The sequence below is a fragment of the Hippopotamus amphibius genome, chromosome 17 (genome assembly GCF_030028045.1).
Source record: "Hippopotamus amphibius kiboko isolate mHipAmp2 chromosome 17, mHipAmp2.hap2, whole genome shotgun sequence".
In the NCBI taxonomy this organism is placed as follows: domain Eukaryota; kingdom Metazoa; phylum Chordata; class Mammalia; order Artiodactyla; family Hippopotamidae; genus Hippopotamus; species Hippopotamus amphibius.
Genome location: NC_080202.1, coordinates 42,882,892 through 42,910,143, shown reverse-complemented (window position 1 = coordinate 42,910,143; position 27,252 = coordinate 42,882,892). Strand labels below are relative to the sequence as shown.

The following is a 27,252-nucleotide window of genomic DNA, read 5'->3' as shown; positions in this document are numbered from 1 at the left end:
AAAACACTGCTTCAACTTATAAACATCCCAGTAATGTGTCATTATAGGTAATAAAATGACAACGCGAGGGTGGCATCTTCCCTTGGCAGCTTGCCTTTGGAAGAGATGCGATAACGTTCATATCTCAGCATGGCAAATGTTTCCTGAAGCAAATTAGTTTGTCTATTAGAAAGACCTGACCCAAAACAAAGAAAGAGGTCTACCCCCAATACACACTTACTATATTGTGACAATCTTTTGAAAGTAACAGTGAGTGAGTTTTAGGAGTATAGTGTTAATTTCTTTCCAACACCAGATAGCTCTGCTTCTTGCGTTACCTTTTTCTGTCTTTTAAGATGAACACAGACATTCCAAAGGAAGACATTGCTGCCTCTTCCATTAGGAATCTCTTCTAACCCACCACCCATTTTCTACTTTGTTGTCGGTCTTGTTACCCTGCTGCACAGGTGCTAGAATGGCTCTCATATGTTTTCCCATCAACGTCCATCTTCCTCCTTCCAGTTTCCTGGGGACAAAGTCCCTGTCCTAGTCTTGTTTGTGTGCCCAGCACTTAGTACAGTGCTGATACACAGTGGGCATGGCACTTGGTGAATGTTTTTGAATGAATTCATTCATTTTTATCAACTGTGATGCCTTTATTTATTTATTTACTTATTTATTTCCCACTGTTTATTTTCCTGTGTTGCCTACATAACCATAGTGAAACTCCGATTCTTATAAGAGATGCCTGGTCTCATAAAATGTTCAGAAAAGGCGGTGAGTGTAAGACATTGTACTGACGCTACTGAAACCTCCTGGTGGAGGGACCTCAGGAGCCTGCTCTCTGGTGCGCTGGGTGCTCTCTCCCCAAGGTAGGCATCAGCAAACTAATGAGGGGAAGAAGGAGGCCGCCACAGATTGGCATCTGCAGGAACTGTTACTCCAGCTCCAGAGACACCCTCAGCACCTCCATTAACCTAAAATGAACTGTGTGACAGTGGGTTTCTGAACCACAAGACAGGTAAGAGTCTTTTCCAAAGCCAGGTGGAGAGGAGGCTCTTTACCTCTTCTGGCCATTGAACGTACCCACTATGATTTGCTTGTGTCACAGAGAAATCACAGAATTTTTCAGCTGAAGGGGTCTAAAACCCACATTTCTTATTGAAGACTAGTCAGGAAAGAAAGTACTGCATATAGAATCAGGCTACAGCAATGTATTTTCTGTATACTTTTCACACTACAGCTGAACACAAACAACAACTTATTCCATACCTCAAAGCTTCCTATTGGCTACAGATGATTCACTTCAGAGGTACATGCTTTTTGAAAAATAATGTTCTGGGAGGCTGGGGAGAGCCCTGTGGTGGGTGTTCAGGAATTCTTTCTGCTTCACCATTTAAAAGAAGCTAATAATGGTTGAGGAAGCAGCCACACCTTTTGCTCCCTGAAGAATTCTGTGCTAAACTTAGTTCTTTGCAGCTCTGTGTTGCATACACTTCAAGCAGTGTGGAACTCTGCACATGACCAGGAAATCAGTGTAAATTCAAACGTGGCATTTCACGGACCATTCGCATATTGGAGCAGCAGCACTGGGATTCCGTGACAATGCTAATTTGAGTGTTTTCGCTTGGTGCTTTTGATTGCCTGTGCGAAAGATCAGTACTATGGAAAGCAGAGCATTTCATACATATGAGTTAGACAAGTCTCTTGCCCTCTTTGTACCTTCGTTTCCTCATTCGAAAAAAACCAAATGGATCTGAAGACATACTTTCCAGAATTCCTACTGGGCTTACACCCAGCTAACCAATAAGTGTATGATGTTCTCACACAGAAATTTTTATATGTATTCATCTTCTACTTTACTTACAACTTATGTAAAAACTGCATTCCATGCCAGGCCTGAAACGTTCCAAAGCTCAGTTCTGTGAGTAGATTGCAACCTAGATTTCTACAAAGAAAAGACAAGCAGCAGAAGAAGAAAAATATACATTCTTTCAGAATTTATCCTTTGGTAATAATTCTAATTTCTATGTGAGGAAACATAACATCACTACTCCCTCCATACACTTAAAGAAATCTCACTGTGGAAGATATCATGCTTTATCCTTTCATGATTATATATGTGGTGCACTAGATACAAAACAGTAAATGCTCAGTAAATACTGCGTGATGTGATCTTTATTTCTCTAGAAAAGCAGCACTATTGACGTCTTGGGCTGGATAATTCTTTGTTGTGGGGGGCTCTCCTGTACACTGTTGGATGTTTCGCAGCATCTCTGGCCTCTGTCCACTAGGTGGCAGCAGCATATAGAGGCCTGACAGGCAAAACCACCTCCAGACATTGCCAAATGTCACCTGCATGCAAAATCACCCTGCTTGAGAACCACTGCTCTACAACGATTCACTCTGATCTGTGTAATACTTCTCACACTAATCTTTGCTAGGGACAAAAAGGATTTGCTACATAATTTTAGTAGTAATTGTAATCGTATTTCAAAATGAGTAACTAATTTTATAAAAACTTGTGGTATAAAACTTCCAAATATAATGAAGTTACATTTGTTACTTACATAAACTGCAAAAAAGGTAGCGGTTCAAATGTACGTCTTTCAATAGACTGTATTTTATTGCAGGATAAATCTCTAGGAAAAGGAAAAGGAATATATTGCCTCAATTAGCTACTAGGTATCTAATTAGTAGCAATCACTAGTAGAGGTTAGAATGATAATAATAAATAAGTAGCTCTGGTCTAAACTCCAAATCTTGAGGAATGTTATTTGAACCTTCCAGAGCCCCTAACCCTGCCTTCACCTCTCTTAAGAGTCTCACCCTCATGACCTTCATAAATTAAATATACAAGTTTAGGTCTAGATAGACTTTGGAGGTAATCTTTCCTGAGAGCAGAAGAATTGATTAGATTCCACCTTTTGTGGTCTCATCATAGTCTAGATTATGAGCTCAAAGTTTTTATCTCCAACTATCATTATAATTTCTAATCGTAAAGTGAATATTCTTATATTTCCACACTTCCCACTTAGTTCTATTTTTCTAGGCCACTTCAGTACCAGAAGAAATAAAAGATATCCTTTCATTCAACTTGAAAGGAAGTTACTCCTCTCATCAATATGCAACTTTAATTCCGTATCATACCTTCTATCATATTGACTTTTATTTGAAAATATCCACTCTTGACTATAGCTATCTTACTGCCATTGATTCCAGCTTAGTCTCTCATTTCACCTGGATGGGTAGAACTGTCTTCTGACTGCTGTTGCCACCTCCACTCTCTCCCTTTCTAAGCCACCCTCCACACAATCTACCAATTAACTCTCCAAAGGTGATTCCAAACACCAGCATCACTTGTGAACTTACCGAGGACACAAATACTCAGCCCTACTCTGGACCGACTGAATCAGTAACTATGGGGGTGGAGCTTGTGTTTTAACAAGTCCTCCAAGTGACTGTTTCAGAGCACTGCTGTGGTAACATGGTGGCTTGGCATCTTAGCCTCGGCTTGGCCTGCAAAGCCCTAGATAATCTGGCTCTAATCTCCTGCTCTCCCTGCTTGTACTCTACAGGTTCTCAAAGCGTTCTTCCTGTGTTTTGCCTTTCTCCCACCTTCCTTTTGCAAGCTTATTCTTCCTCAGATGTCTGTCTGATGATACCCAACGGCCCTTCCAGGTCCCATCTAAACAGCGTTGTGCTGGTAACATCTTCCCTGACCCAATTTGAAGTCTTTCTTTCCCTCTTCTGTGCCGCAACACCAACTTACAGCTCTCATTGCCCATATCCATTTCTTTTCTAAAATGTAGCTCCTTTTGTATCCCATTTATCCCATTTCCTCTGAGCATAAGCTCCTTGGAAGTATGGACTAGGTCTTGCTCATGCACATTGTCTATCATGGTTAAAGCCAATGCATGGACATAAAGCAAACTCAAATATTTATAAAATCAACAAATATCTGAGGAGGGAACAGAAGGAGGAAAATGTTTGAAAAGAAACGCAGTTTTATTACTTCATGGTTCCCTCTTCTGTGTCTCTACAGCACTTTGTCATTATGGTTTGAGCTTATGTGTTTCTTTTCCGTGTGGGATCAGGAGTTGCTAAAAGGAATCCTGTCTTACCCATCTTTGTGTTCACAACACTCGGCATAGTACATATTCGCATATTCTTTTTAAGCTTTTTTATTGATTGGCATTGCTTTTTAAAGAATGAGAATACCTATGCTAACATGAAATAATCAGCTTATAAAGTATTTTATAGTAGAAGGAATGACGGGCCTAATCCACTGAGCAGTTATCTTGTTTTTCTCCAAACTGTGTTTGTAAGGTTTGCAGCCCAGATAGCAGAGAAGGAGGCTAATACAAAAGTGGTTGTGGGACGTCCTGGGTGGCCACAGTGCTTAAGAATCTGCCTGCCAATGCAGGGCACACAGGTTTGATCCCTGGTCTGGGAAGACCCCACATGCCATGGAGCAACTAAGCCCGTGTGACACAACTACTAAGCCTGCACTCTAGGGGCAGTGGCTTCAGTAGTCGCAGCATGTGGGCTCAGTAGTTACAGCATATGTGCTGTAAAGCCTGCAGGACACAACTACAGAGCCCACATGCCACAACTACTGAAGCCCACATGCCTATAGCAAGTGCTCTGCAACAACAGAAGCCACCGCAATGAAAAGCCCCCACTCACCACAACTAGAGAAAGCCCTAGAGCAGCAACGAAGACCCAATGCTGCCAGTAAATAAGTAAGTAAGTAAGTAAATAAATAAATAAATAAATACATCTATCTAAACAAAAGTGGTTGCCCCTTAAGGCTTTGAAAGTTTGATAATTAAAATAACTATTTTTAAAAGGTGGCATGTGAGGCTCTTTATACTCACTTCCCTAAGCCTTTTAAATTTGCAAGAAGAATCTGTTTCCCTAGAGGATCATTACTTGGCTTGAAAAGGATTAATGACATACACAGCTTTGGATGCCATGAACAAAGGACAAAAACTGAGCTTTTATAGCAATGGACACAGTATCTACTTATCCCTAAAAAAACAGAACTACTATGCAAGCATTTCTTCCTTGATAAAGAAGCTGGAGAGCGAATTCCCTGGAGGCCCAGTGGACTCAGCCCTTCTACTTCTGGGGGCCTAGGTCAAATTCCTGCTTGGGGGAACTAAGATCCTGAAAGCTGTGGAGCGCAACCTAAAAAACCAAACCAAAACAAACGAAGAAACAAAAAAACAGGAACAAAAGAAGAGGCTGGAGAGATTTTTGTTAGGTACATTTCTGATATGCTTGTTTAGTGTCAACATTTCTAAATATACCACTTAACCATCATCTTAAACATTTTTAATATTGGTATAATGATTCCTGCATCACAATTCTTAACAATAGTCTGTTTATTTTAGTAACAATGTATTCTGGACAATACTGTTTATATAATTCATCTGCTTATTTCACATTGAAATATTAATTTAATTTCGATTAAATGATGAAAATTATGAGTTAATGGCATTCATATGAACGTTAGTGTTCTATATTTTCTTGTCCTGTAGGTGACAATTTGAGGTTAACTTTTTTTTTTTTTAATTGGCCGCACTGGGGCTTTGTTGCTACATGTGGGCTTTCTCTAGTTGTGGCGAGCGGGGGCTACTGTTCATTGTGGTGCACAGGCTTCTCATTCAGGTGGCTTCTCTTGTTTTGGAGTACGGGCTCCAGGCACGGAGGCTTCAGTACTTGCGGCACACAGGCTCAGTAGTTGTGGCAACGGGCTGAGTTGATCCGTGGTATGTGAGATCTTCCTGGACCAGGGAATGAACCCATGACCCGTGCATGGCAGGCGGATTCTTAATCATTGTGTCACTAGGGAAGTCCTGAGGTTAATTTTAATTCCTTTCATTTTACTCAGGAACTTTTTCAAACCTATTCTGTAAAGGGCAGATAGTAAATATTTTAGGTTTTGCTGGCCACATACAGTCTCTGTCGCATATTTTTCTTTCTTTTTTTTTTCTTTGACAGTCCTTTAAAAACCATTTTTAACTTATACGCTGTATAGAAACAGACTGTGGGCCAGATTTGATTGTAGGTCATACACAAAATATAAACAGAGAGTATATGAACACATACAGTAAGGTTCATAGGGGAGTCTATTATTGCTCAAACCTCATCACCACTTTTCCTCTACAAATAAAGGTTTTTTTTTTTAATGTATATCTTGTCTACATAATTAAAAAATTGAAAAAGAATAGGAGGTATTTAATGCTAGAGATGGGCTGGGGTCCTACACAGACTTACAGAATTGCAGGATTTTATTGCTGGAAGAAAATTGAAGAGATTATCTAACCTGAATCCCTTAAGTACTTTATAGATAATCCACTTTATAGATAAGAACTCATAAACAAATATGATTAATTAACTTACAAATACCGGAGGGATAGCAAGCCTTTAAAGGAGTCCTTATGTAATTCAGTCAAATGATTGTCACTGAGGATCCTGAAAAATGAAAAGGTTATTTCTGGATCAAAATGCAAAAGAAGTACAACTATTTACTACATAGGACTAACTCCTATATGTGGAGGAAAGCTGGGTAATGGTGCCACCCAAACATCCTATTTCTTATTTAATTTAGGGATGGTGATTTCTGCTCTGTTTTCATTTAAACCTTTCTTTTCACGTCCTCCTTTGTGTCCACCTCTCTCTCTCTCTCTCTCCCTCTCTCTCTCTCTCTCTCTCACACACACACACACACACCCCATCCATTCTTCCACCAAATCATATAATTAATGCCTACTCTCTAGATCACCAAGTCTCTGTTAGAACCCAGCTCTGGGTTTTAACCCAGTGTTGCAGAGCTGTCCTTCCCTCCCATCTTTCCCCAAACCTTATCGGGAAGTCCCATACACAACTCTGTCAACGCTGCAAATGAAGCCATCTGATTCTTCCCCCATTAAAAAGTTTTCGAAAGCTAAAATGTCTATAAAGATACATAATGTAATTGTTCAGGTTAATAATTATAAAACAAATCCCCAGGTAACACCATTCATGTCAAGAAAGAATCCTGCCAACATCCCAGAAGCCCCCCGTGTACCCCTTTCCAATCACAACCCTCTCTGACTTTCTAGGGGGAACCACTATCCTGACTTTCATAAGAATTTCCTTGCTTTTTAAGTGTAGTTTTGTCTTTTCTGTATCAGCCATAAACAACACACTTTACTCTTGCTGCTTCTTCAACTTTAGCTAAGTGGAATCCTACTACATGTATTATTTCCTACATTGCTTCTTTCACTCAACATTATTTTGTAAAATAATGTTATTTTTGCCTGTAGCATGTAGTGTTGCATGTCCAAGTATATGAGGCTTCTGGGTATGTGAAAGTGGCTAATGTGACAGAGTTGAATTTTTAATTTAATTCATTTCAATTATTTTAAAATTGAAATTTAAAAAACCGACAATGTAATTACTGCAAAATGTTTAAGTATGTTTGCAACAATTTGTGTATGTGATACTACTTTTTCAACTATAAATTTTATGAAATCTAAATACACCTCAAGCATTTGTGATAAAACTTTGCAACTAAATTGTAATTACAAAGAATTAGCGTGGAAAAAATGTAGAGTCTCTCATTAACATTTTTTTAATTCTAACTTTTTTTCTCTACATTTTTAAAAAATATTTATTTATTTAGGCTGTGCTGGGTCTTTATTGCAGCATGCAAGATCTTTTTGCAGCGGCATGTGAGCTTCTTAGTTACGACACGCACTTTGTTGAAAAAATGTAGAGTATCTTACTAATAATGTATACAATGATTACATATTAAAATGATATTTTGGATATAAGGGTTAAGTAAAAGTTATTTATTTTTTCTGTTTCTTTTTACTTTTATTTTAAAGTGGCTAGCAGAAAATTTAAGATTACCTGTGTGGTCTGCATTATGTTTCTGATGAAGTGTATGCCTTCTAACTCTATCACTATACCACACTTTATTTTTTCATTCAACTCTTGGTGCACACTGAGACTTTTCTAGTTTTTAGTTATTAAAAACAATACTGCTTTGAACATGCTTGTGTTTGTTTCCTGATACATATTTGCCTGAGTTTCTCTAGGATGTAACAGGGATATAAAATTGTTTTCCTAAGGTGTGCTGTTTCAAGTTGGCAGATTGAAACATGTCTAGTCTCCACCCATTCAACTTCCACCAAAATCTCCAGGAATGCTAGAAAAGATATAACTTAAAAATTACCACCTTAGCTCAATGCATGGGAACAGCTCCACAAATGCTCCCCTACCAGAAATGTCCTGGAACTGCCTACAGGGTGAACCATTGTAACCGTGTGGTAGGAGCAGCCTACAGCACACATCAACCCCACATCTTTCCTCCTTGATCCAGGTGGCAAAAGTGTCCTCTTCCAGGTAGCAGCAATTGCTGTCAGGAAGGAGGCAAGGTCCCAGGACCCTGGAAGAAAGCTTTGCACTCCCTGACTAGCCACCAGAAGGCACCTTCCACCTCTGCCTTATTCTCAGGGGAACCCATTGGGAGTAACAAGCCCCAGCAGCTCATTTCACTTCTCCCCTAAAGCTGGGAAACAAAAGCAGTAGCATCTCAACTACAAAGATGAACTGCACTCAGGAATGACCAAACAATGTGAGAGAGCCAACCCCATCAAGCACAGAAAACAAAAGCAAACATAAGAGCTCATAGCCACTCCCTCTTGCAAGAGCACCAGAATTACAACTAAATGCTGACCAATCATCAACAGAAAGACACTGGAACTCACCAAAAAAGACACCCCACATCCAGAGACAAAGGAGAAGCTGCAATGAGACAGTAGGAGGGGGCGCAATCGCCTTGAAATCAAATCCCACAAATGCTGGGTGGGTGTCCCACAAACTGGAGGACAGTTATACTGCACAAGTCCACCCACGAAAGTGAGGGTTCTGAGCCCCATGTCAGGCTTCCCCACATGGGAGTCCAGCAACGGGAGGAGGAACCCCATACAACCAGACTTTGAAAGCCAGCGGGATTTGATTGCAGGACCTCCACAGGACTGGGGAAAACAGAGATGCCACTCTTGGAGGACACACAAGAAAGTGTGCTCACCAGGACCTAGGGGGAAGGGGTAGTGACCCCATAGGAGATTGAACCAGACCTACCTGCTGGTGTTCGAGGGTTGCCTGCAGAGGTGGGGGGTAGCTGTGGCTCACCAAGGAGACAGGGGCACTGGCAGCAGGGGTTCTGGGAAGTGCTCATTGGCATGAACCCTCCCAGAGTCCACCATTAGCCCCACCAAAGAGCCTGTAAGCTCCAGTGCTAAGTAGCCTCAGGCCAAACAACCAACAAGGTGTGAACACAGCCACACCCATTAGCAGACAAGCAGATTAAAGTTTTACTGAGCTCTGCCCACCAAATCAGATTGAAGTCTTACTGAGCTCTGCCCACCTAGCCCTATCCACCATCAGTCCCTCCCATCAGGAAGCACCCACAAGCCTCCTAGATAGCTTCCTTCACAAGAGGGCAGACAGCAGTATCAAGCAGTATCAGCAGTATTTTGTCTTGTGGAACTGAAAACCACAGGCACAGAAAGAGAGAGAAAATGAAAAAGCAGAGGACTTTGTACCAGATGAAGGGACAGGATAAAAACCCAGGAAAACAACTAAATGAAGAGGAGATAGGCACCCTTACAGAAAAAGATTCAGAATAATGATGGTGAAGATGATTCAGGACTTTGAAAAAAAACTGGATGCAAAGATCGAAAAGTTTACCAAAGACCTAGAAGAATTAAAGAACAAACAGACACATGCAACACAATAACTGAAATGAAAAATACACTAGAAGGAACCAACAGCAGATTAACTGAGGCAGAACGGCAAATAAGTGACCTGCAAGACAGAATGGTAAAAATCACTGTTGCGGAAAAGAATAAGGAAAAAGGAATGAAAAGAGCTGAAGACAGCCTAAGAGACCTCTGGGACAATGTTAAACGCACCAACATTCTCATTGTAGGGGTCCCAGGAGGAGAAGAGAGAGAGAAAGGACCCGAGAAAATACTGGAAGAGATTCCAGTTGAAAACTTCCCTAACAGCTACCCAAGTCCAGGAAGCGCAGAGAGTCCCAAGCAGGATAAATCCAAGGAGAAACATGCCGAGACATACAGAAGTCAAACTGACAAACAGTAAAGACAGAGAAATGTTATTAAAAGCAACAAGGGAAAAACAACAAATAACATACAAGGGAACTCCCATAAGGTTAACAGCTGATTTCTCAGCAGAAACTCTGCAAGTCAGAAGGGAGTGGCATGATATATTTCAAGTGATGAAAGAGAAGAACCTACAACCAAGAATACTCTACCCAGCAAGGATCTCCATCGAATTCAGATTCGATGGAGAAATCAAAAGCTTTACAGACAAGCAACAGCTAAGAGAATTCAGCACCACCAAACCAGCCCGACAACAAATGCTAAAGGAAGTTCTGTAAGTGGGAAACATAAGAGAAGAAAAGGACCTACAAAAACACAAACAAAACAATTAAGAAAATGGTAATAGGAACATACATCTCGACAATTACCTTGAATGGAAATGGACTAAATGCACCAACCAAAAGACACAGGCTAGCTGAATGGATACAAAAACAAGATCCGTATATATGCTGTCTACAAGAGACCCACTTCAGACCTAGGGACGCATACAGACTGAAAGTGAGGGGATGGAAAAAGATATTCCATGCAAATGAAAATCAAAAGAAAGCTGGAGTAGCAAGAGTCACATCAGAGAAAATAGACTTTAAAATAAAAAATGTTACAAGAGACAAGAAAGGACATTACATAAAGATCAAGGGATCCATCCAAGCAGAGGAGATAACAATTATAAATATATATGCACTCAATATAGGAGCACCTCAATCCATAAGGCAAATGCTAACAACTATGAAAGAGGAAATGCAAGGCAGAAATAGAGACACAGGTGTAGAGAACAAACACATGGACACCAAGTGGGGAAAGCGGGGAGGGTTGGGGGGGGGGGAATGAATTGGGAGATTGGGATACCAAATTGTACACTCTAAATATAGGCTGTTTATTGTCTGTTAACTGTACCTCAATAAAAGTTCTTAAAAAAAAAAAGAGCTTATAGCCAATGAATCAGAGTTAACAAAGCACAAGAGGACCTTAGCATAGCATAATTATTACCCTCAGACAGAGGGAAGCACATAGCATATCCATGAAAAAGAATCAACTCAAGAATATACGAATCAAAAGTGTTAGCAGTCATAAAAACTCAGTATATGAGCAGCAGAAATGACAGTTAAAGAGTCAATTAGAAAACTCAGAGATCCAGCCAATGACCTGTCCAGAGTGCAGAATGAAGGGCTCCGGGATGACTCACAGTCAGGCCTGACACCTGGGTCTGCCCGAGGACTGTAAGGTCTGCTCTCACAATAAAGACTAGGAGCATGCTGGGGGGAGGATGGGGTGCTACTTTGCACCTGTTTCTTATACCTAATGAGCAGGAAGGCACATAACCAGCACCCCAAGAGTGGAGTGACGGTTCGGTAGAGAGCCAGCACAGGAGAAACTCTGTAAGATGTCAGAGAATCCCCTTCCTTGCAGGTACTATTAACGGTGGTGCGTCCTTCAGGAGCCTTGGGGATCTGAGCACATGCTGTGTTGCCCTGTGAAACTATTTCCATTGAGTCCTGCATTTAAAACATTCTGGTTTTCACTCAGGATCTCTTGCTCACATATTTATATTAATTCCATCTCATAGCTTAATTCCATCTCATAAATTAATTCTTTACTAATAGCTTATGAGAGTTAAAATATTACTACCTGAAAACTCTGCAACTCTCAGCTATTAAAGTGGTTCCTATTATAGAGAATACAATCACACACATGTTTAAAAGATCACTAAAACAAAAACACAAAAGACTTTAATTCCCACAAAGAACACTTGGAGCCCTGACAACGCTTCAAGGACCCTGACCTGCATTTGAAATTCACCACGTTAGAAGGAGCAGCAGTGATGGTCAGAATCCATGTTAGGGGGGATGGTCAACAGCTGGTGCTAAGATGGATTGTCTTCTCACCTCTGTTAAGTGGTGGCTTCATATCACCATGGAAATGATCCAAAAACACAAAACCAATCAATGTGTCCAACAATGTTTACACTAACCCTTCTCATAATTTCAAAAGTTGGAAAAAACTCTCCCTCCCCATGTCATGTAACAAAATTGTATGTGTATGCCATGAATGACACACAAAGGTCACAGGAAATGACGATATATGAAAAAACTCAAGAGAAAAGAGAAACTCATATATGCTAATTATAACTTTGAACGCTGACAAGGATTCAGCAAGGACGGCGAAGAGATGGGGCTGATCTCTCTGACTGGCTGAGGCCCACATCACCCTGGTTAGAGTCTGAATATCATGTGGGACAGGGAGTAAACAAAGACTATACATTTTCAATTAATGCGGTTTCTTTCGGTGAAGTTGTCTGCATGACAGGACAGTAAAACAGTTTTAAATAACAATAACAAATTCAACCTAGCAGTAAAGTGGAAACTGAGAATGAGTCAGTCACAAAAAATTTCCAAAAAAGGAGCTTCAAATACGCAATAACTGAATAACTGAACTCAAATACACTGCTGTGTAGAACTCCAAATATTCATTATGACTAAAGCAAAAATTTTAAGACTATGGGGAATCAGAGTTAAAGCCAGATCTAAAACTTTCTCAACCATGCAAATATCAAAACCAGGCATGAAGTAACAGTTAAGAAACATCCACGTTTAACTTCTGACCAGGGTTCTGGTCTAAGGCAATCTTCCGAATTTCACATTCATTCTTGATTCTATATTATTGACAATTATCCTTCTCTCCACCTCAGTAACTTCTAGGAAACTGAGAGGCCTCAGGGTTGGTCTGCTGGTTGGTTTGACTTAAGTATGTGTATAATACAAACAGTAGGCCATTCTGGAATTGATTTCCTCTCCTTCCCCTACTTTCTTTCTCTCCAAAGTACTTACCAATACTTGAAATTATATCTATTTATTATACTTATATACTTATTTTTATGTATTTGTAAACCCCCTGAGAACTGGGATACTTAGGCTGGTTTACTCTTGGGCCTGTATCCCTAGCATGTAAAACAGTTGCTGGCATGTACTAAATACTCCAAAAATATTTATTGAATGAATTCAGAAAGTGACAGGTACTTTTATTTAACTATCAGATACTTTTATTTAAAGCAGTCATCCACTTAGCATCACTCATGAAGATAAGTACAGGAAAAGAAATGTCTTTCTTCTCCCCTACATTTGTGACTCAGTCTTCTGAGACAAGAATCCTTTGAGAATTTCATAAAAGCAATGGTTCTTGTCCCTAGAAAACTGCACTCTCTTGAACGCATGCAAAAGTGTGCATGCAATTTCCATCCGTGGATCATCCTTTTAGGGCAGAAGTCTATGAACAGAGTGGACTGAATCCAGAGGGCAGAACTTGGATGAGAAACAAAATTACATCTCAATTTTCACAAATCTCTATCTAAAATCAGCATTTCCTTCCATTTTGAATGTAGGCAACACATCACACCAGATCAGCACTATAGTTAATTTGGTCCCCAATGGAAATCACAGATCATCTGCTACCATGTATATGTTACAGATATCTCGAAACACCATTTATTCTCATCACTACCTTGGAGCTATGATATTTATAAGACCTACCACCATATCCTGTTATTTAATGTGTTAAGAGCATATTTATTAGTATATCACGAACTTTAAAAATATTCTGAAAACTATTTCAATATAATTAGTTTGCCTTGTTTTTCTATATATTTTAACTTATTATACATTTCAAAACAAGATCCCAAGAACATAAGCTTCTTCAGATCACCAGAGAGATGTACATGGGGGAGCAGGAGGGAAGGTTAAGAAATTCTGCCTTGGGGAATCATTGAACCCAAGTTAGGAACCTCTGCTTACAAGGTATAAACCTCAAACTGACTTAGAAATCTTCAAACCTTACCAGACTCATGTTATAGTGTATCACCTCCCAAACACATGCTTTTTAGAAAATTAATTTTTAATTTCAATTTATTTTTAAAAATATGTAATATATATTCACATGGCTCAAAATTCCAAAAATATATAGCACACGATCCAAACTTTTTCTCTTACCTCTGTCCCTCAGTCTACCACCCCACCTCCACTCCCCAGAGGAAACTAAGTTATCTATTTCTTGTGCCAGATGACTTTCATTTTTCTTACAACTTTGGGAAATAAAATCTCCAACTTAGATGCTATCATGGGAAATATAAACTACAGATAGTATTTAGGAAATCTGTAAATTAAAAAAATTGTCTGCTAGTGTCATTTTTTTTTCCTCTAATATCCAATAAGATATCAGACTAAGGGGACACCTCTTTAAGAGCTGTCATAAACCCTATTTTTAGGTTGACTGTTACGTCTTTTATTATTAATTTGGAAGTCATGTATGACTTGTCTATTCAAGTTGAACTAATGATAGGACCACAAACTATCATGAAAAATTACTTTGAATGTGTTTTTCCAAATTCACTTGTGTATCTAAACTGGCTTTTTCTACAAATGGATATAAAAAATAGTAACAGAAAAAAGGGCAAAGGACAGACAATTCAGGGATAAAATACAAATGTTCGGTAAACATATAAAATATTTAAATTCACAAGTAACCAGAAAAATTCAAATTCAGATGGGACCCCTTTTAGTCACCCATCAGATCAGCAAGAAAAAAAAAGAAAGAAAGAAAAAAAGGAGAGACTATCAGTGGTGAAAGGGTGTGGGGAAATGAAAGTCATCACAGAATGTTGACTGGCGCTTAAGCTGACTCAACCTTTTTGAGGGCAATGAAAATTTTATATCTACAGAGTCTTCACACCAACCATCCCAGTTTTAGATAATGATTCTACAGAAATATTTGACCAGGTTCACAAAGATGCAGGTACAAGGACAGTAACTGCATCGATGCAGTAACAAGAAAACGACATGATCTAAACATCCTTCAAGGGGGGCAGTATTAAACTGTGATACATTCACACTATGGAATACCATGCAGGAGGTTAAATGAATGCGATAACCACCTATGTACCGGGAAGGAAAGAAATCTACCAAGGTGAGTCAAAAATTATCTGCACTCTGGCTGTAGAAATTCTATCGCCAGAGAATGGATAATTGTTGACTCACCCTCCTAAGACATAGCATGAAGTGAAAGTCAAGTTGCAGAAGATTATCATTTATGTAAAAAATAAAATAAAATCACACGGCAAACCTATGTTCTTACTTTAAATATGCATTTACTCAAATATATGGAAGAGTCTGCAAGGATATATACTAAACTCAAAGTAGCATGGGTGGGGGATTAGGGCACAAGGAGGGTTTTCACTATACCTGTTATTTCATTTTTACATATTGAGAATATAATGTATTACGTGTATAATGGAAAAGGACGTTAAATTGGCTTTTACTGATTTTAAAGAAGGCCTGCCAAATTTAATTTCAAAATAAACACAGAATTTCAATCAGTAGGTTGCTTTGGGATACGGAGGGGGAAATACCTTTTCTCACAGCTATTGACCTCAAAATTCTGGACCAAGAAGGATCTTACAATGCAGTTAGCTCTTTGTATTCATATCTGGACAGAATATACTCACAGTGTCTCAGTCCAACGGTATGCCTTCCATACATTTTCATCAATGTGAGAAATAGAGTTTCCTTGGAAATTTCTGTGAAGAAACACAGTTCACATCCTTGAGTCGGCAGGAAAAGAATGAAGAGAATAAGTAAAAGAATCATGGCCACCTTGTGGGGAATATTCAAGTGCAGAAGAGACCAGTTTTCTCATTCCCACAGCTTCTCAGCTGCCCAGTGTGCACAGTTAATAAAGACATAACGTGAGGCCATTGGCACAAACAACGTGGCCTCTCCTCAGAACCTGAACTTCCTCTCTGTCCAATTTCTTGGATACGTAATGCCAGTTGCTTTGAATGTAAGTCTTTTTTTCCCCAAAATCACTTATGTGTCTAAAATGACTCCTACCAATCAATGAGAAAAATGGCAAGCACTGCTCAATATCAGCAGATAAATATAAAGAAATCCTATGCCAGGCAATACCAAAGGTTTGGTTAGTGCCCTCAAAATCTCTCCACATGTTGGAAGGATAAGGGCAGTTAGAACTTGGAAGGACTAATATGAAAACATCTCTTAGACATATTGCATAGGGAAAAGCACAAAGCACTGAGCAAGGAGTGAAGTTATCACCTCATTAGGGGAACAAATGCAAAGGAAAGAGGTTGGAAGGAAGGACACCATCAAAATAGTAACAGGAGTTACCTTATTGGTGGTGGGAAGATGGGGTACAATTTGCACATCTCATCCTATATACTTCTGTGACTTTTTTTTTTTAATGAGACTGTATCTGAGAATTAGACATGTTCAAGAGAAGCTGTTAAAATGTCGGAGGTTCAGTTTCAACCACTCATTCAGTGGATGGCTTTGAATCTTTACCTTTAGCTTTGTCCTCTTCCCTCAGCAACAATGAAACTATTCAGTTTATATGCACATTCTTCAGGGGGCTCAGAAAGAAGTCAAAACAGATACCTCTCTGCCCATCTGCCTAAGGGATATTTCCACACAAACAGAGCCTTCTAGGTGCTTTCTGCTCACCAGTAATAGATGCCTAAAACTGAACTCCTCTCCCTCACACTGACTCTCCTTCCCCACTGCTGTATTTCCAGCTGTTACACCACCATCCTTCTGCCCTTCAACACACGTGATTTTCCTCTTTCCTGTATACCCAATCCTCCAACTCTAGTCAGTTACTACATCTTGTCAGTTCTTCCTCTGTAGTGCTCTCAGAATTTTTTTTCCACTCCCATCTCAACCATTCTAATTCAGCCCCTTCTCACTTTACTCGTAGATTTTGCTAGAGCATGTTATTTGGTCTCCCTGAATCAAGCTTTCCCCTCTAGATCACTCTACATATGGAATCTAAAATCCTTCTCTCATTCTAAACATTTGTCTCTCTGGCTTGAAAACTTTCAGTGGCCCCCCATATCTTAGAGCATAACTTTCAAACCCCCATTGCAGAGAGCCAAGGTTTTTCAAAATCATATCTTTCACTGCTGCCTAACCCCATTCTTTACAGACAGACGGATCTACTAAACCCTGATCATCCCTGCACTCACACCTTTGCCTACACTGTACTCCCTGTTTTTTCTCTAAAAAATCATACCCAATCTTCACGTCCCAGCTAAAGTTTTAGCCTATCCATGCAGATTTCTGTGACCCCCACACCTCAGTGATTACAGGTTCTGGTGAATTACAGCCCCTATCTGTATCTCTTTTAATACTTTAGTATATATTACCTCCCTTTTAAGGCACATCCCCTTTCTTCCCACTTGGCATTGTCATGTTCTGGAGACAATGATGGACTTCTGTGGCTCCAACAGTACTTGGCCCTGGGCAAGAATGGGTGGGCACAGAATGGGTGCTATAAATAGAAAGCTAGGAAACGAATATGACTTCGAGATATAATGGAGAGAGTCAATAAGAAGAATAGCTAACACTAAAATATATGCTAGGCACTGATATAAGAGCTTTACCTGTATTAACGCATCTAAATCTCACGACAATGCTATGAGATGATGACCGCCACAGTCCCCACTTTACAGATGAGGACATGGAGTCACAAAGCTAATCAACGACAGACCTGGGTTCAAACCCAGGCGGCCTGGCTCCGGAATCTCACTCTTAACCACTCTGTGGTATTACCACCAACGAGGTGGGGAGAGGCACATGTTGCTGTAAAGAGGATGCAGCAAAGATGGGAGAAGAGTCGATGTTAAGGAGTTAAATACTGGAGTAAAAAATGGAGAAGGAAAAAGAATAAGGGCAATGATAAGTAGAAACCTGGAGAAGAGGGAACAATAGCAAGAAGGAGAATGAAGATAAGCAACATTGACAAACAAAAGGTAGAAATGGAAAGTCAGTCAACATGGGTTGGGAAGATGAGGAAGGCCCAGGAAGACCTCGAAGAAAGGCTGCCATGTCAGGCAGGATGCAGAGAACAAATGAGGAAAGGGATTCTTACACGGTGGTGAAGATGCTCTTGTAGGTGTTGGGCTGTGGCTCAGGCACTCTGTGGAGCTTCTGCTTGGGGCTGAGACCCACGCAGGACAGCGTCTCATCTTTGCAGGTACAGAGCTCACATACATTGATGTTCGTGATGGCATTCTGTTCTGCTTGCTTCTTTTTTGGGGTATAGTTTACATCAGGAAGACCTGTGGATACTGAAAGCTGAGATGAAGGAAAAAGAACTGTCTCAGATGGACTTGGTTGCTGAGAAATGGTACCTCCCAGGTCCACAGGTGGAACTGTGACTTGAGGCAGGGTTGGCTGTGCAAGCGTCACCTCAGGGTGTTTGGGAGGTGGGGCTGGAGTTTGCAGCACGGCTGTAGAATATCCAGACTCCATAGCAGGCTCTGAAGTTATGGTAAGTCCCAGGTCCAAAGGTTTCACTGTGACCCTGGGTGATGTTGGAGGCTCAGCATGAGCCTGATCTGGTGCTGGAACCAGCACCTCGGGATGCGATGGAGACTGAGCTACAACTGCCTCTGGAGGCTGAGCTTGGGGCTGCCGCGTGGTTGGAGAAGGTTCAGCCTCCATACTGGATTCAGGTGTTAACGTAATTTCCAGGTCCAAAGGTTGAACTGTGACCTCAGTCAAGGTTGGATGTGGAAGCTGAACCTGCTCTGGACTTGCAATTGTCACTTCGGGGGATGCTGCTGGAACTGCACTCTGCTGCAGGACTGTGGAACGTTCAGCCTCTGTGGCAGGCTGGACTGGCAATGGTTCCACCTCTGTAGGGGGCTCTGATGCCTGAGCCTGAAGCTCCTGTTGTGTGGCAGAAGGTACCACCTCCTTAGGGGGCTCAGGAGATATATCTGAGCCCCCCTGGGGAACCGGAGACTCAGCTGGGGCCTCCTGCTGCACTGCGGGATGTTCCACCTCTTCAGTGGGCTCTACACTTAAGACAACTGCCAGATCCAAGGGTTTAACTGTGATATTAGGCAGCACTGGATGTTGAGCTTCACCTGGACTTAGAGGTGAGCCTGTCACTTCATTAGGTAGTGAAGGTGGAGCTGCAACATCTGTAGAGGCCTCTGGAGGTTGAGTTGGGGGCTCCTGCTGGACTGGAGAAGGTTCAACATTTTCAGAGGCGGTTGGATGCGGATCTGAAACCTCTTCCTGCACTGACAAAGGTTTCACCTGCTCAGGGGACACTGTGAACTGGGCTGAGGCTTCTTGTTGGGATGGAGAACTTTCAACCTCATTAGTGAATGCTGGAGTTATGGCAAGTGCAAGATCCACAGGTTTAACAGTGACAGTGGGCCGCTGCAGAAGCTGAGCTTGATCCTGACCTAGAGGAGAAACTGTTGTTACGTGATGCTCTGGAGAGAGAACTACCATCTCATTAGAGAGCTCTGGAGTCTGAGCTGGGGTCTCCTCTTGTGCTGAAAGTTTATTAGGTGTAACAGCGTCTATAGCTTGGGCTGGCAAAGGTTCAACCTCCTCAGGTGGCTGTGGAGGCAGCGTGGGGGCCTCGTGCTGGGCTGTAGACAATTCTGCACTAATAAGGGGCACTGAGGGCTGAGCTGAAGGCTTGTGCTGAGTTGGAGAAGGTCCCACCTCTGGAGTGGGTCCTGCTGTTATGCTAAGCTCCACATCTGCAGGTTTGATGGTGATAGTGGATATGTTTGAATGCTGAGCCTGATGGTGACTTGGAGGTGAAACGGTCATTTCATAAGGCTCTGGAGACTGAGCTGGCTGTACCTGTTGAGTTGGAGAAGGTTCCACCTCCCCTGCAGAAGGCTCTGGAGGCTGAGCTGGTTGCTCCTGCAGCGTTGCAAAAGGTTCTGTCTCTGCTGGAAACGGAGCTGAGGCTTCCTCCTGAGTTGGAGAAGTTTCAGCTTCTCCAACAGACTCTGCAGGCTGAGCTGGGGTCTCATGCTGGGTTGGAAAGGGTTCAGCTTCCTCACTAAGCTCAGAAGGCTGCGTTGGTTGCCCCTGTTCACTTGGAGAAGGCTCAGCTTCTGCAAGAGGCTCTAGAGGCTGACCTGGGCTCTCCTGCTGGGTTGCAGAAGATTCTGTCTCCTCAGGATGCTCAGGAGGTGAAGTCAGGGACTCCTGCTGAGCTGTAGGAAACTCAGCTTCCGTAGTGGGCTCTGGAGTGATGGTCAGTTCCAAATCCAGAGGTTTAAGTGTGACACTGGGAACGTTTGAATGCGCGTGATGCTGAATGCCAGCTAGGGATGCTGCCTCATCACTCACTGGACTTTCAAGTACATACTCGGTGGGGTATCCTAGAGCTTGAGTCGGGGCCTCTTGATGGAGTAGGGAAGGTTCAAACGCCTGAGGGAGCTCTAGAGGCTGAGACGGAGGCTCCTGCTGGAGTGGAGGTGATTCTACCTCTTCAGTGGGCTCTGCAGTTTCATCCTGGACCTCTGCCTGGGGTGAAAAAGATTCAACCTCCTCGGGGGTCTCTGGATGACGAAGTTGGGCCTCTTGCTGGGATGCAGAAATTTCAGCCTCCTTAGGGGGCTCCAGGGGTTGCTCTGAGTTCCCCAGAAAATCTGTAGGCAGGCTCTCCTCAGGATAAATGGTATCCATACCGGAAGCTACATAATCACCCTGCAACTGTTGTTCTAGACCCTGAGTTTCATTTTCTAACTGGCCTGTTCTTCCAACAACAATTTTAGCAAGCTGTCGATGGTGAATGAAATCCTTCTTCAGGTTTGGGGCTGAATCAATGAACTTCGTTGGTTTTGAGCTCTTACTACCTAGAGGAGGAACAAGTATTTCAAATAACTGGTGACCTTCAGCCTGATCTGGACCTATGGTTTTAGTCTTACTTTTGCGTCGAAAAGGCAGAACCAAGGCCTGATTCTGTTCCCAGTCCAGCACTGGAGCCGCTGCTGGGAGCTTTTGCTGCTGGGTTAGCTTGTCATTCAGATCCTGATGTGGAACAGCAAACTGATCTGGCCCTGCGGGCAGCTCTGCAGCTGAATCCGGGTTTGGGTGTGGAACCAAAGTCTCAGTCAACTCGTGATGAGGCAGCGCCAGCATCTGGTCTGGAGAGGAGGACAAGTCATTAAAGCCCCCGGACTCTGCCGGGGGTGTAATCGCATAGGGCGATTCAGGAGGGGGGTCTGAGGAGCGTGGAGACCAAGGTTCAGTCAGCCCCGGGGGGTCGGAGGTCCACTGGACAGGGTCCAGGGCCCACTCCAGAGGCTGAGCTGCCTGGGCCAGAAGCCACAATGGTTGCCACATGAAGACAAGCCATGGGAACCAGAGGCACATTGGGGACATGCTATGCGGAGGCTCCCAGGCACAGCGACCCAGGCCAGTGGGGCACGGGCGCTGCACTCTGAGCAGAAGCCAAAGCATTATGAGAGTTCCGAGACACAGAGGCGCCCCTCCCCTGCCTCACGACCCACCCTTTATTTATGACACCCTTAGTTCCACCACCTTCCTTAGGTTCCAGCGGAGATCCAATCTGAGCAACCAGAGGAAGCCTTTTTCCCAGAGTCACCAGGGTGCAAACCATCCTTCCTCTAGCAAAGGCAACAATTGCCTCCTGCTGGGGCCTCTCCCCAGTCCCCCCTGACCAGCCCTGCACCATGAGGCAGGATTTGGGCAGCCCAGGGGTGGGGGGAGGGGTTGGGAAGGATGTGGAGCTTCTCAAGGAAGCCACAGGGCCTGGCATGCTGGGAAATTCAAAAGTGCTAGTCCAGTTCTGGCAATTTGAACGCTTCCTCCTCAAAGCTCCAGCCTGAAAGACATTCTTCCTCCCCTTGGCCACACCACTGACAAGAAGAGTAGCTGACCTGCAAAGTGAGCACCAGTTAGGGTGGCGGGAGGGCAACATACCTTACAGTTAGTGACTCTAAAATGTTGCCATTTCCTTGAAACTCTCAGTATCTACGTCGGATTATTAATTCACCACTTTATTGTTATCAGTTACCCCTGAATCAGTGATGACTCCAGAATTTCTGTAGCAGGGTTTGGAGCAAGTGAACAATTCATCCTGGGAAAGATAGTTGAAAACCAAGTGAAGGGCCCTTTGCATTAGCATGGACTCCCCCCATCCCACCTTGTCTCAACACAGCCATTAGTCGAGAAAACCTGGCAGTGTCACTTTTCAGAGGTCTGCGCTGTGTGCACACATGGAGACGACACTGAGGATGTTAAAGTTAGCATGTTAAAAAATTTCGAGAAAATTCCTAGCACCCAGTTGATTTTCTTCCATCCTTTTAAGAATCTATTTAATTTTAGTCCTTTTTAACTGTCTGTCACAACCTCTAACATCTACACTCCAAGACACAAAGAGCTTCATCTTATTCCCAGTGTCTAGCACATGATGGTTTTTAAGTGGAATTGATTCCAACATGGGCCTCATGTAAGAACGGGTCTGTTGTTTTTGAATGTGAGTTAGGGATTGTTTTTTTTTTTAATTTGCTTATTTGGCTCCGCTGGGTCTTTGTTTTGGCACACAGGATCTTCGTTGCCACGTGTGGGATCTTTAGTTGTGGTGTTGCAGAAAAAACTGATCCCACGAGAAACCAAGCACAACACGCGGAGAGTTGGAGAACTCAGGTTTATTGAGCCCGCGGACCCAGAAGAGCGAACGCTCCAAAATTCTGGGGCCCCGTTTCAGGGGAGTCTTCTCCTTATATAGGTTAAAACATACAGCTATAATTGGTACAAACCGATTGGCTACAAATTACTATAGGTCAGGGGCAGTTACAGAGCGCGGGAGTTGCCATGGGTTACACACATAGCAGGGGGTCCTAACAGGAACTTGTAGGAGCAGGACATTCCATTCCTATCAGGACTAAGGTCACAATTTGCATTGTCACATTGGTTGCAGGTTGACGTTAATGGTCACTTAACAAGTCTATGTGCAAAGGGTCTCAAACAAAGGCTTGGGGTGGGTGCCTGAGAGCGAGACAGTCTTCCCTTATCTGATCACTCTTAGTAATTCACTTTACTGTTTCACTGAAAGGGGCCAGCAGGCCTTTGCAAGATAGAGGAGAGGAAGCAACTACAAGTATGGGAGTTTCAGTTTCCTCATCAGTGGCATGTGAGCTCTCCGTTGTGGCATGTAGGTGGGATCTAGTTCCCTGACCAGGGATCGAACCTGGGCTCCCTGTGTTGGGAGCACAGAGTCTTAGCCACTGGATCACCTGGGAAGTCCCCGAATTAGGGATTCTTACCTGGGGATGTGCTCCAGCAAAGAGAGAGTAAGGAAAGCAAGAAGAGAAGAGAGCCAGGAAATAGTCCAGCCCAGGAAGCAGGGAGGGGAAGTTCCAGGATAGCAGCTGTGTATCCAGCACTCACTGGAGGACAGAGCCTGGAAGAGAGGGCGCTGCAGGAGGTGGGCACCTACTGCTAAGCCAGAGCCTGGAGGAGAACAGAGGAGGTGAGAATGGCCGACAGAACAGGGAGAGCCCGAGAGGAAATTAAACCCCTGGGGTCACAGGAGGGGAAGCGAATGTAATGAGTACATGATTAAGCTCTACGGTGAATAATATTTACAGTCACAATTCTGTAAACAGTATTTTTTTTTGGCCATGCTGCGCAGCTGGCAGGATCTTTGTTCCCTTACCAGGGATTGAACCGGGGCTTGGCAGTGAAAGCGCTAAGTCCTAACCACTGGACCACCAGGGAATTCCGTGTAAACGCTATGAATTATCTGGAAACAGCGACATAACTAAACCTCAAGAATGGACTGGGGGTAGCGGTGTAAGAGAACTAACTCCTCACTGATGTTACTAGGAATTCAATAGCCAGGGTCTAAAATGGATAAATCAAGAACTAGATGTGCAAAGAGATGTGGAGAAAAGCACCAGAAGATTCAGCTACAACCTGCTCCGTAGAAGTAACCAGGCCCAGTGAGCTGGCTCAGGAAGGTGGGCAAGGAAGTGGCCTGGGGCAGGGAACTGCTGTGGGTCATTGTGTTTCATCACCATTTCATTTCACTTGGTACCATCTGAACTGTAAACTATGCATATGATACAATTTTATTGTTGTTTTTTAGTTCAGTATTTTGTGATTTTTTTCCCAATAAGAGGTATAATTGACAAATAATTTAAAAATTTAAATCCATTTTTGTCGGGAGCCGTCTGGACAAGCCAATGCTGTGACAAGGTCACCAGGCTCCAAGGAGGACTGCAAAGCGAGAACTCCTTGGAAGGGCATTTCGTGGCAGGAGGATCTCAAGGCGACCTCTCCCCAAGGACAGGCCCCAGACCATCTCCACCCATTTTACATTCTGCTCTTTGTTTCTTTGTAACACTATGCTTACCACCCACTTCCCCTCCCTGTTTCTCTGTCCCCAGGAAAGAACCAGGGTTTGACACATTCTTTCTCTGTGTCTGCCCCACCAAGTCCCCTCCCACCACTCCCAGGCTACTAAATGCTGGAGAAAAGGGAGGGGTGGCTCTTTTTGCAGTGCTTATGATTGCAGCAGGCATAAGTATAGACATAGACATCAGGCCTAGGTATGGGTGCTAAGGGCTATAGTTTGCTTACATATAAGATTAAGAAGCTATTTACATATGCTTACCTCAGAGTCACAAGGTTTGCAAGCCAAACCTGAGGAAAGAAAGAAACTGGTAGATGCTGAGGGAAGATATGCTTTGCCACAAAAGATTTTTTCTGAGATATGTTTACTGTATAAACACACAAAGCTCTGACAATAAAGAGAGATCCTGCATCGCTGACACAGGCCTCCCCGTCTCCTCCTTGGGCCCACGCCACTCATCCCTTGGGTACTCCTGGACCCGCTGGAGCTGGACTTCAGCAGGTGGTGCCCGAACAGGGACCCAAAGGGTAAGTATTCTCTTGCAATTGTTGGGGTGGCTAGGACTCCACCTGGGTGCTGCAGACACCCCTGCAGAGATACGCAGGGTAAGTGAAGGGTGGATAGTTTAAAGTATCAGAACTTGAGACGTTAAAAAGGACCCTATAAGGGAAACATATAAGGCATAATGGGAAAATCAGAATCTAAAGAGAGACAGCTCTTTGTAGATATTATCAAACATATGTTATCAAAAAGAGTTAACGTCTCCAAATCTACTCTTTTATCCTTCTTTTCTTTCGTACAAGAGCAATGCCTCTGGTTTCCGGAAGAGGGCACTGCTAATTCGGAAACCTGGGCTAAGGTGGGAGAGCCACTGACAACTTATTATAAGTTTCATGGGCCGGAAAAGATCCCTGCTGAAACTTTTTCTTTATGGGGGTTGATAAGAGACTCTTTCGATCCCATCCCAGAGGGCGGGAAGGTACCCACCAGTTAGAGGCCTTCCCAGAGCGGGGAGGCACTGTGACAAACTCTGGTGTGAATGTGTGTGTGAGGGAGCTCCCTGCTTCGTCCTCGTTCCAGGGCGATTGTGTGGCTCCACGGCCTTCGTGGCTACGGAGTCCGAGTGGGCCCTAACCTGCGGTTCCGTGGTGACCTCATATGGCTCAGGGTGGTATCTGTCTCTGGGGGACCAGTCCCTCTCTACGAGTCAGGTTCAAGTGGGACTCTATAGCACCCGCCAAAGCTAAGAGGCACCTAAGCTCCCCACGGGCACACGGCCAGGTGGGCACCTGAGTGGCCTTCTCTTCGGAGGGGACACCCACCCTTGTTTGTCTTTGCATCACCGACACGGGGGGGAATTGGTTACTGATTTGATTTAGCAATTGTGCAAGTCCAAACGGCCCTTTTGCCCTAGGGACCTCCACCAAAGTTTTCTTAAAATTTTAAGGCTCACTCTCCCCTTCCGTCAGCTGACTCTTTGAGCCGACTGATTGAGAAATTAGGTTTTCCCCAAAAGACTTGCCCCTTTTGCCAGACAGATCTGCACCTCTCTCTCTAGGTCCCCTGGGCCGGTCCGTGTGGAGCGGTACACTCTGACATGTTCTTGTATACTTTTGGATTCTCATTATGAGGCCGCCTTCCTCTGTCAGCTTTCCTTCATAATCCCCTGATTCTCCAAGGATTTCAGGCTCTTCCCTTAGGCGAGGAGTACGCATACTGCTCCTCCGCCTGCTCGGTGCCCTCGAGAGGGTCCGTCACCCCAGACCCCCCTGGAGCCCCGCCTGAAGTTATTCCTCTGCGAACCCCATTACAAGGGATCACCTCCTTGCAGCTCCATCTCCCTGAGACATTTAACGATCAGGGCCATCTTCAGGGAGGCACGTAAATCGTGCTGTCTGGGAATACTGGGCTTTCTAGGCGTGGCGACATCAGCACTACTTAGGTTGTAAGGCCCTAAGACAAGGCCCTTTACGTGTGCACCCCTCTCCTTCCTGGTCAAAGAAAGAAATTACCCTTGTCAACATAGGGGAGACAAAGTCATCTTAGGAGGAACTTGCTTGTACCTTTGAGAGGTGAATGAATGTCTTATCTGGTCATCTAAAGAATACTTCTCTCTGCTATCCTTTTAAATGCAAATTAAAAAATTAAAATTAAAATAATTTAAAACGACTTGTCAAAGATAAATAGAAATGCTAAGTGTCTTTTCTGCAAATAGTAAAAGGGTTTATCCATCTAGATAGGTGACCTCGATTTGTTCCATCTGCTAGAAGCCAATTTAAATCCAACCCTTTGTGACTGATGGCTTTCATGTGGTACCTGACTCAGTACTGAAATTTTAGAATGAGAATTATGAGGCCTCTGTGTTTGTGTGTGTGTTCGTGTGTATCTATGTGTTTGTTGTAGGTGTATGGTATTGCCAAAAGAATTCATAAAAGAGCTCTAAATTGGCTTTAAGAAAAATTAAGTGCTTATGAATACTCAGAAATAGAAAATAGTCTGGCCAGAATGAATTTCAGGTTCATGACACCTGGAAATTTCAGTACTAAACTGATATATGATATTAAAGATGGCTTAAGCTAATTGGTTTGATTACTATAGACATGTTTTAGAGTCATCAACATTAAGCATAATTTTTATATAAATTTTAATTGTGCCTAGTTGTAATATAGGCTAAATAAGGTCTTGTGCCTGTTACAAATTTGTCAGTGTGGAAAGTAGCCTGATGGAAAGAAACTTCTAAGGAAAGAAAATGTAAATGAGATAGAGCTTTTAATAAACTCTGTCAAGAAGAGTTATGCTTTAGGAATATCTACCTAAAATAGTCTCTCCAGATCCTGGTAACTTGAAATTCTGGAGTTGCCCTAAATTGAGTGATGAAAGCTTA

At 42.9% G+C, this 27,252-nt stretch overlaps 1 protein-coding gene across 1 annotated transcript in view; it reads right to left on the bottom strand.

The window, feature by feature from the left end:
• The window catches only part of LOC130839753 (leucine-rich repeat-containing protein 37A3-like), a 52,180-nt gene extending 30,186 nt beyond the window's left edge, over positions 1-21,994 (bottom strand). Inside the window, exons 1-6 of the mRNA XM_057714128.1 lie at positions 21,932-21,994; positions 18,093-21,132; positions 15,655-15,726; positions 6,391-6,462; positions 2,550-2,621; positions 1,847-1,927 (exon numbers count right to left, since the gene is read on the bottom strand). Coding sequence (XP_057570111.1) covers positions 1,847-1,927; positions 2,550-2,621; positions 6,391-6,462; positions 15,655-15,726; positions 18,093-21,127 — 3,332 coding nt within the window. The 5' untranslated portion in view covers positions 21,128-21,132; positions 21,932-21,994. The remainder of the gene's footprint in view (positions 1-1,846; positions 1,928-2,549; positions 2,622-6,390; positions 6,463-15,654; positions 15,727-18,092; positions 21,133-21,931) is intronic.
• Positions 21,995-27,252: the final 5,258 nt, after the last annotated feature.